At 44.3% G+C, this 10,762-nt stretch overlaps 1 protein-coding gene across 1 annotated transcript; it reads right to left on the reverse strand.

The window, feature by feature from the left end:
• Positions 1–191: 191 nt before the first annotated feature.
• LOC109060396 (claudin-10-like) lies at positions 192–10,372 on the reverse strand. The gene is made up of 6 exons (XM_042725213.1): positions 10,036–10,372; positions 9,092–9,253; positions 8,921–9,002; positions 7,518–7,633; positions 3,555–3,752; positions 192–319 (listed from the first exon to the last, which is right to left on the reverse strand). The coding sequence occupies exons 1-6, from the start codon at positions 10,265–10,267 to the stop codon at positions 192–194; spliced, it is 918 nt and encodes a 305-aa protein (XP_042581147.1). The 5' UTR covers positions 10,268–10,372.
• Positions 10,373–10,762: the final 390 nt, after the last annotated feature.

Genomic DNA, 10,762 nt, shown 5'->3' on the forward strand with positions numbered 1-10,762 from the left:
CAATATGTAAGTGCTGTGACAAGCATCCTGCTATATCGCAATGGATCGAGACAAAAAGCGTTGAAATTGTTTCTAAATTAGGTCTTTAAACATTGGGCTACACTGCAGAGTCTACAAGGGGCCTGAGAGTTCTTGGAAACTGGCTTTCTTGTGTTCCTCTCCTCCCTCCACTCGCTCTGGTTCCTCTGCTCTCACTGTATGATTGGTGTGAAGGAGGGATGATGACTGTTGTGGGTCTGGACGAGCCCGGCAGCATGTACGTCCGTCTGGTGTGTGCTGTCATGTAGGTTGGGGGTTTCCTGAGTTTCTGGGTATAAAACTGAGGAAATGCACAAAAATATTGAAAACACACAATACACTACTATTCAAAAAATTCAGTATTCAGCAAGGATGCACTACATAAATGTCTATGATGTATGGATTTTGCGAAAGATTTTCATTTCAAACAAATGCTGTTCCCTTTCAAGGGAACTTTCGACTGCGTCCTCTAGGGGTCGCTATGGGGAAACACCTCGTCCTGACCCGTGTCTGAAGCATACAATGAAAAAACACCAACGAGTTGGCAGGCGACAGCCTCTGACGTCACTACCAGTGCGACTATAAAAACAGGCACCGGGGAAAACACGTCATTCTCTTCTTCGTCTTCAAAACTGACCGTTGTGTTTTGAAGCGTGCATCTGAAAGAACCGTAAAAGCGCTCTTTCTCTGTCTATCATGGCGACTACTAGCAAGTGTTTAGACGATGTGTGCATCCGTGTCGGCGTTATTTGACACCTGATGACACACACGATCTTTACGTCATTATTTGGGGTAAAGAGCACACACGCGATGTCTTTGAGGAGGCAATCTGCATGCATTGCGAGCGTTTTTTCAAGGAAAAAGCTCCCACGATCTCTCATTCGTCTCTTTTTCCAAGGAAAAAAAAAAAAGGCAGCCATCTGCTTCCGCGGTTCAGGACCCGCCGCTGCTGAGGCACGGAGGAGAATGAGCTCATGAGAATTTCAGGTGGCTCTGTCTGAATGGGTTAAAGAGGGACTTTCCCTTTCGCGCTCATAATGGAATGGCGGACGAGAGAGAGCCTCGGGAGGATGATGTTATATCTTTAATTCTTTCTGAGAGGATGCCCCCCGTAGAAAGAGCTTTCATTCTGCGGGGGAGACATCCTCTCTTAATCTCCCTCCTTGCCATCTAAGCCCCTTCAAGAAATACATCTTGCTAAATGGCCAAGGCATATGCAGCAGCAGGTCGGCGTGTGGCTTTATTACACACGATGGTGGTTGCTTTTCAAGTATATCAGACTGATCTGCTAAGAGACCTGGAAATAGAGGCGAAGGCCTTTTTCCTGATCAGGTAGCCGAGCTGCGCCGCACCACAGGGCCCTCTCCGGCTACAAATCACGGCTGCCTCTGCCAAGCGCAGGACTATGGCGGCCCATGATGGTGGGCAGAGAGACTTCTGTGGATGAACCTGGCAGACATCGGGAAGAAAGATAAGGCTTTCTTCTCGATGCTCTGGTTTCGCCTTCTGAACTTTTCGGTATTTCCGTTTGAGACGGTGATCGAGAAGTTCGGGGAGACGAAGGCGCACATTCCGCTGCTTTAAGATCCTTCGTTCCACGAAGGTCCAGGTCTGAGCCCGAACAACATAGGGGTCCTGGCCTGTCTCGATCTGAGGATCAAAGACGGGCACAGAAGGCTAGTGTCGCGACTCGCGCTCCTCCCCACCTGCGGGCAGGGGTAAGAGGATTGTGGGTCACAAGGAGGGTAAGCGAACCTAAGGGATGTGATCCAGACGAGGCAGCGTTCTCGTCTGATTCAGAGTGATACTGAGGTATTCTACTCGTTCCCTTTAGGGATTTTTTAACTTCTGCTTTTATCCTCCCCTTCCTAATTCCCCTGTAACCACCAGCTCTCCACCTGATCGAGGTTAGGTGGAAACCTCTAACGCATAACAGTCTCCTATGCTGGACCTATAATGTTTTTGGCTGGTTCTATGTTCTTAGCAACCACCTTACTGATGGTCCGGACTAAAAGGAGGCGCCCCTTGAGCGGGGCTCCAGCGCAGGAGGGTGGGAGTATAAGATAACCCTTTCTACATTTACATTTACATTTAATCAATTTAGCAGACGCTTTTTTTATCCAAAGCGGATACAAATGAACTTTCTGTATATACTTATGTGTAAATTGCTGGTGGTTATGTGTCTACTAATAAACTCTGTGAGTTTCCTTTGCAGTGCTCAGTTACAGTGTTTACTAAACACTAGTCAGCACCAGCCATCCGGCTTCATGTTGCGGTATTAGGCGGCTGAGATCACAGGTTTCTGCGGGAGCCTCCTTGATCATCAGGCCTGGCCACACCAACTGCAGGGAATTTCATGGATTTCCGGCCAGGTCACCCTGAGGGGTCTCCTGGCTGCTTAGGTGCTGTCGCATCCCAGCGGCAAGTGAAGTGGCAGTTACAGAAGTCTTGTTATGCTGCCTCAGGTGATGCTCCCCTCGATAGAGGTTTGTAAAATTTGAGCTTGCCTCTCCCGTGCGGTTCAGTGCCTCTGCGATGCTTAGGAAAACCTGTAGGTACACTGCTAAGCTCTGTGTACTTTCTGAAATCCACATGGTGGTCCAGTGTGCACGTGAACACTTTGCGCACTTCCTAAAAATCCAAGTATTTGTAAGTGTGCACGCAAGACTCTGCGCAATTTTCTGAAATCCTGTATGTTAAGGGTTACGCGCTCTGCCTCGTTCCCTTTCTTGAGATGATTAGACCTTGGTTCCTTGGACTCCCATTCAGCCAGTGTTGTATTCGTTTATACAGTTCAAGCATCACTTCCCTCAACATGAGGGGCTATTCGTGTGATTCTCGTGGTAGTTTAGCAGTGCTTCCCTTTTCCAAGAAGGGTCGCCTATGAGCGCGCTACTCTGGATTCAGGAGTTCTCCTCTCATATGAGACTGAGTTCACTGTTTTTCCCAGAGCGCTCCAGCATATTTCACAAACAGATCGAGTTGATGACTCTCAAACATACTGTTTTGAGATGCCCCATTCCAGTCTATGAGCTGCTGCAATACCAAAACATCCTCAAGTTAAATATAAACTTATAATGTGTAATATCCAGTATCTATTGTAGCTCAGGCATAGTATTAGTGTCTTAGTCAGGGACAGCAGTGCAAAAACTGTTTGATATTATTAACAGTGTTAAAGGTACTTTATATGAAATATAAAGGTACAAGTACACCTAATGCTAAGGAACAGCCAAGGGATGTTGCACTTTAAAATGATTGCCTCTTACCTTTTTGATAGTTTATGTAATGTGTAAAAATCTGATTTATTAAATTCACTTTTTCAAACACTTCAAAGATTCTTTATTTTGCACATACAAGCATTTACATTTAATAATAGAAAAATGAGGACAGTAGAAGCATTCAAACCATCAAAAGAGCCAACAATATGTAAGTGCTGTGACAAGCATCCTGCTATATCGCAATGGATCGAGACAAAAAAGCGTTGATATTGTTTCTAAATTAGGTCTTTAAACATTGGGCTACACTGCAGAGTCTACAAGGGGCCTGAGAGTTCTTGGAAACTGGCTTTCTTGTGTTTCCTCTCCTCCCTCCACTCGCTCTGGTTCCTCTGCTCTCACTGTATGATTGGTGTGAAGGAGGGATGATGACTGTTGTGGGTCTGGACGAGCCCGGCAGCATGTACGTCCGTCTGGTGTGTGCTGTCATGTAGGTTGGGGGTTTCCTGAGTTTCTGGGTAAACCTGAGGAAATGCACAAAAATATTGAAAACACACAATACACTACTATTCAAAAATTCAGTATTCAGCAAGGATGCACTACATAAATGCCTATGATGTATGATTTTGCGAAAGATTTTCATTTCAAACAAATGCTGTTCCCTTTCAAGGGAACTTCGAACTGCGTCCTCTAGGGGTCGCTATGGGGAACACCTCGTCCTGACCCGTGTCTGAAGCATACAATGAAAAAACACCAACGAGTTGGCAGGTGACAGCCTCTGACGTCACTACCAGTGCGACTATAAAACAGGCACCGGGAAAACACGTCATTCTCTTCTTCGTCTTCAAAACTGACCGTTTTGTTTGAAGCGTGCATCTGAAAGAACCGGTAAGAGCGCTCTTTCTCTGTCTATCATGGCGACTACTAGCAAGCGTTTAGACGATGTGTGCATCCGTGTCGGCGTTATTTGACACCCCATGACACACACGATCTTTACATCATTTGTTTGGGTAAAGAGCACGCACGCGATGTCTTTGAGGAGGCAATCTGCATGCATTGCGAGTGTTTTTTCAAGGAAAAAGCTCCGCTCTCATTCGTCTCTTTTTCCAAGGAAAAAAAAAAGGCAGCCATCTGCTTCCCGCGGTTCAGGACCCGCCGCTGCTGAGGCACGGAGGAGAATGAGCTCGTGAGAATTTCAGGTGGCTCTGTCTGAATGGGTTAAAGAGGAACTTTCCCTTTCGCGCTCATAATGGCGGCGGACGAGAGAGAGCCTCGGGAGGATGATGTTATATCTTTAACACTTTCTGAGAGGATGCCCCCTGTAGAAAGAGCTTTCATTCTGCGGGGGAGACATCCTCTCTTAATCTCCCTCCTTGCCATCTAAGCCCCTTCAAGAAATACATCTTGCTTAAATGGCAAGGCATATGCAGCAGCAGGTCAGGCTGTGGCTTTATTACACACGATGGTGGTGCTTCAAGTATATCAGACTGATCTGCTAAGAGACCTGGATAGAGGCGAAGGCCTTTTTCCTGATCAGGTAGCCGAGCTGCGCCGCACCACAGGCCTCTCTCCGGCTACAAATCAGGCTGCCTCTGCCAAGCGCAGGACTATGGCGGCCATGCTGGTGGCGGAGAGACTTCTGTGGATGAACCTGGCAGACATCGGGAAGAAAGATAAGGCTTTCTTCTCGATGCTCAGGTTTCGCCTTCTGAACTTTTCGGTGTTTTTCTGTTGAGACGGTGATCGAGAAGTTCGGGGAGACGAAGGCGCACTCCGCTGCTTTCAGATCCTTCGTTCCACGAAGGTCCAGGTCCGAGCCCGAACAACATAGGGGTCCTGGCCTGTCTCGATCTGAGGATCAAAGACGGGCACAGAAGGCTAGTGTCGCGACTCGCGCTCCTCCCCCACCTGCGGGCAGGGGTAAGAGGAAATTGTGGGTCACAAGGAGGTAAGCAGGACCTAAGGGATGTGATCCAGACGAGGCAGCGTTCTCGTCTGATTCAGAGTGATACTGAGGTATCTACTCGTTCCCTTTAGGGATTTTTAACTTCTGCTTTTATCCTCCCCTTCCTAATTCCCCTGTAACCACCAGCTCTCCACCTGATCGAGGTTAGGTGGAAACCTCTAACGCATAACAGTCTCCTATGCTGGACCTATAATGTTTTTGGCTGGTTCTATGTTCATAGCAACCACCTTACTGATGGTCCGGACTAAAAGGAGGCGCCCCTTGAGCGGGGCTCCAGCGCAGGAGGGTGGGAGTATAAAGATAACCCTTTCTACATTTACATTTACATTTAATCATTTAGCAGACGCTTTTATCCAAAGCGACTTACAAATGAACTTTCTGTATATACTTATGTGTAAATTGCTGGTGGTTATGTGTCTACTAATAAACTCTGTGAGTTTCCTTTGCAGTGCTCAGTTACAGTGTTTACTAAACACTCGTCAGCACCAGCCATCAGGCTTCATGTTCCGGTATTAGGCGGCTGAGATCACAGGTTTCTGCGGGAGCCTCCTTGATCATCAGGCCTGGCACACCACTGCAGGGAATTTCATGGATGTCCGGCCAGGTCACCCTGAGGGGTCTCCTGGCTGCTTAGGTGCTGTCGCATCCAGCGGCAAGTGAAGGTGGCAGTTACAGAAGTCTTGTATATGCTGCATCAGGTGATGCTCCCCTCGCTAGAGGTTTGTAAAATTTGAGCTTGCCTCTCCCGTGCGGTTCAGTGCCTCTGCGATGCTTAGGAACCTTTAGGTACACATGCTAAGCTCTGTGTACTTTCTGAAATCCACATGGTGGTCAGTGTGCACGTGAACACTTTGCGCACTTCCTAAAAATCCAAGTATTGGTAAGTGTGCACGCAAGACTCTGCGCACTTTCTGAAATCCTGTATGTTTAGGGTTACGCGCTCTGCCTCGTTTCCCTTTCTTGAGATGATTAGACCTTGGTTCCTTGGGCTCCATTCAGCCACTGTGTATTCGTTTATACAGTTCAAGCATCACTTCCCTCAACATGAGGGGCTATTCGGGCGATTCTCGTGGTAGTTTAGCAGCGCTCCCCTTTTCCAAGAAGGGTCGCCTATGAGCGCGCTACTCTGGATTCAGGAGTTCTCCTCTCATATGAGACTGAGTTCACTGTTTTTCCCAGAGCGCTCCAGCATTATTTCCACAGATCGAGTTGATGACTCTCAAACATATTTTTTTGACGATGCCCCATTCCATCTATGAGCTGCTCTATCAGAGTGCCACGAGAGCCCTTCCTTGGAACAGTATTTTAAAATCCATGCTATGGTAAGTGTGCATGTGAAGTCTTTGCACACTTTCTGAAATCCACACTGTGGTAAGTTCGCACGCTAGTACTCTGCGTTCTTTCTAAAATCCTATATGGTGAGGGCTTCGCGCGGTTGCTTCGTGCCCTTTCTTGAGTTGGTAAGCCCCGTTCATCTTGGGCGCCACTCCACCCATGTATCCTCGGATACCTATCTAAACAGGGTGTTGCTACTGGAGATCTGTTGAGACAGCTTTTGCGGAAGCAAGCTGTAGCCGCTGTGTGACAGGCAAGACTTAGTATAAAATGCTAGGTTCCTAGCCGTATCCCTTTAAAGGAATCTTTCCTGATTCCAAGCCTTTAGCTCTACCACCGGGCCAAGGCCCTAACAATTAAGTTGGGTATGTAGCTTAGGCCTTTGGCCATAAGGGGTATTGTCACAGACAGCCGTCTAAAACATCCCGGGGGCAACTCCCATTGAAATGGTAGAGTTGGTACTTAGTGTTCGCCATGATTCTGGCCTGCACTCCCCTCAGCATGGCGGCGTGGGTATACTGTTCCCCATAGCGACCCTTAGAGGACGCAGTTCGTAACTCCCTTGAAAGGGAACGTCTCAGGTTAATATTTTTTGATTGGTTCCCTGAGTAGGGAACAAGACACTGCGTCCTCTAGCTCCCTGCCATGCTTCGGACGCAAACTTCAGACGAAGAAGTGAATGACGTGTTTTCCCGGTGCCTGTTTTATAGTAGCACCGGTAGTGACGTCAGAGGCTGTGGCCGGCCAACTCGTTGGTGTTTTTCATTGTATGCTTCAGACACGGGTCACGACGAGGTGTTTCCCCATAGCGACCCCTAGAGGACGCAGTGTCTCGTTCCCTACTCAGGGAACCATGGCTACATTCGTAACCTGAGACGTTTTTTTATATTAATTTATCAGAGAATACTTTCAAAATGTGACAGTTTCCACAAAAATAGTAATAGTAAGCAGCTGTTCAATATTGATAATAATACAGTGCAGTAGGCCAGACCTTCGTGGGAATGACTTTCTCGCAGAGAAATAGCACATGACTGCACTCCCACATATAACCAGACACGAACCTCCCCAGCCGATGAAGAGAGCTGCACCGAGTTCAAACCTGAGGAAAATTGTTAAAAAATTTTTGTGAAAATACATTCTCTTTACCCAGTTCATCTTTAAGTAAGCCATTCAGGGGACTTTATCTCCTGAAATAGTAAATTCTGCCAGGCACTATTAAAACATTTAGAGCTGGCTGCTCGGATACGTCGATCTCTTCCAGCTCAACCAATAGCGAGAGTTTGGGGCGTGGATACTGTAGCTGGCTGGCAGGGTTGCCAAGTCAGTAGGTTTTCCCGCGGAATTGCGCTAAACTCTTGCCGCAGGTACATTTTTCTCCCGCTGGTTAATGGTTTGACATATTGGATACATTTTATTTGACTGAAATGCTTGTAGGCTACTGAAATATTTTATATTCTATTATTGATAAAACTGCGGTAGATTTTAAGTTTTGTGAAGGAAGGCCACTGGTAAGGAGCCTTATTTGAGCTGTGTTTATGATTACTATAGTGGTTTTCAATTTGCTTAACATTGTAAAATATAAGCTGTAAAATATGTACTTTTGTAGGGTATAAGAATTGTCTATTTTGAGTTTTGATATTTGGGATATGGTCATTGGGCTACTTGGCCTCTTTTGATTGGCTATTGGGCTAGTTTGTATACACAGACCTGGCAACCCTGCTGGCTAAGCCAGAATGTGTTTAGTCGGTGAGGGACTAGAGCTAACGGTCATGGGACAAGAAACTCGATTACAGATGTGTAAACAAATTGGACTCACCAAAATAAGCAGCGATAGATAACTTGGGAAAACAAGGGTAAACACTGGCGGTGCGTTTACCAGATTATTTCAATTGAGAAAATGAACTCGCGGAGTTTGTTCAGGACAGGTAAGCTAAACTTGCTTTCTCACTGTTAGCTGTTTATTGTCGAGCGCCAGTAAAATGGTACGATTTTGTAAGTATAAGAATAATCTTAAAGGGATACTCCACCCCAAAATGAAAATTTTGTAATAAAACACTTACCCCCATGTTGTTCCAAACCCGTTAAAGCTCCGTTCGTATTTGGAGCACAATTTAAGATATTTTGAATGAAAACCGGGAGGCCTGTGACTGTCCCATAGACTTTTACGGGTTTGGAATGACATGGGGGTAAGTGATCATTGACAAAATTTTTATTTTGGGGCTTTTGCCAAAAATGTTTTTTTTTTTTTTTTTTTTTTTTGTAATTTCTCTAGGTGACACTAGTAGCGCAGAAACTGCATTCCTAACTTTTAAGCACTTTCATTTATTATTATTACTGAAATAATTATAAATGCATGACTATTTTAAAATATATCATAGTTACATACTTCTGTTCCAAGTAGTATGGATCCACAAAGTCTGAACGCACTTTATTTCCCCACCAGGAGTACACTATCATACCACAAAAACCTGCCAAACAGACACAGCAACACATCAGTTTATGATAGCCTACTCAATTTATGCGTTATGAAAAAATGTTAATGAAGGAAGGTTTGTACCGCATGCCATGTATGTCAACGCTGCTGCAAATGTTACTCTGGAGTTGGTGAGCTCAGAGCCTCCAATTTTGGTACATTTCATCCCAATAAGAGCAAGAACAGCCCCCCAGAAGCCAAAGATCACAGATACGACAGCCAGGGCCCTGCAAACATGGAGGAAAACTAACAAAGCAGAGAGAGAGAGAGATGAAAAGCATCTCCTATCGAAGCCCATTTTTACCAAAAAAAAAAAAAAAAATCAACACAGGATTTAAAAAAAAGTGAATTGTGACTTTATCTCACAACTCACAATTCTGACTTTTCTGACTCCTGTTTTTTTTTTTTTTTTTTTTTTTTAGTCTTGTGGCAGAAACCAACTTCCATGATCTCTGGATTGAGAAACTTAATTATATAATTAATGTATATAATTAAATAGTATATTCATCACCTAGGCTGCATTTGTTTGATCAAAAGCACAATAAAACCGATATTGTGAAATAAAAAAAAGTAAAAACAGTAATATTGTGATTTATTATTTTTTTTTATGTAATTGTAATTCTATTTTAATATATAATTTATTTCCTTGATGTCAAAGACAAACTTTAAGGATTTAAAACAGTTGTGCTGCTCAATATTTTTGTGGAAATCTTGATACTTCTTTTTAGAATTCTTTGATCAATAGAAAGTTCAATAGAACAGCATTTATTTGAAAGGATTCTTTGATAAATAGAAATTTCAACAGAACAGCATTTATTTGAAATGAAAATGCATAATGACATTATAAATGTTTTCTTAGACTTTGGGGACAGTAATATATATATATATATATATATATATATATATATATATATATATATATTACTGTCCCCAAACTTTTGATCAGTAGTGTATATCTATAGTGAAGTTTTCTCTTTTTTTTCACCAAATAATGACACAGCGTCTCAGTTTCAACAGTGATTCCTTACCAGGCAGGTCCATCATGGAGGGGTAGTATTTACAGTCAGATACTCCTGTGGTGTCTGAGACACAGTCCATCCAGAGGTTAGAATAGTAATTACCGGTGGTCAGAACCACAGAGCTGACCTCCGAGAAGGTCCAGTACTCAGTGGCCAGAGTGGAACAGATCAAAATCCAGCCACTTAAACATGACAAAAAGCACCCGATCTCCACATACATCACCACTGTTCGCTGCCTCATGCTGCCAGCTTCATACACGACTGATGAACAGAACAGGAGTTGAAAGATCTATGGAAAAAGAGTTCCTGAACTGCTGTGAGGTTTCAAGCCAACATGGAATAAAATTACATGGTGGTGTGTGTCCTTAGAGGACAGCTTCCTCTCGTCTTGGTATCTGCATCCACAGTGCTTTCTTCGGCATATTGCAGCTTCAAACTGGTAAAACTACATGGTTTTACCTCATAAGCAGTATCACATTCCATGAGATTTGTCCGATTTCTGAATCTGACAACCAGGGTCACCAGGTCACGTCTCTGAAAAGACCCTTTCCCAGGACATCATTGACCAGCTAAAAGTGCATTCAATAAGTTATGGATCGAAATAAAACAATATGTGAAACAGATATGAAGTTATCACCTATTATATCAGCTTTCAGGCAGAAATCTTTCGTCTAGGTAATAATACTTTATGTAGGTTATGGATTGAGCTGTGTAACAGGAGGAAAGTTAACAGCGA

The sequence above is a fragment of the Cyprinus carpio genome, chromosome B6 (assembly GCF_018340385.1).
Source record: "Cyprinus carpio isolate SPL01 chromosome B6, ASM1834038v1, whole genome shotgun sequence".
Taxonomy (NCBI): domain Eukaryota; kingdom Metazoa; phylum Chordata; class Actinopteri; order Cypriniformes; family Cyprinidae; genus Cyprinus; species Cyprinus carpio.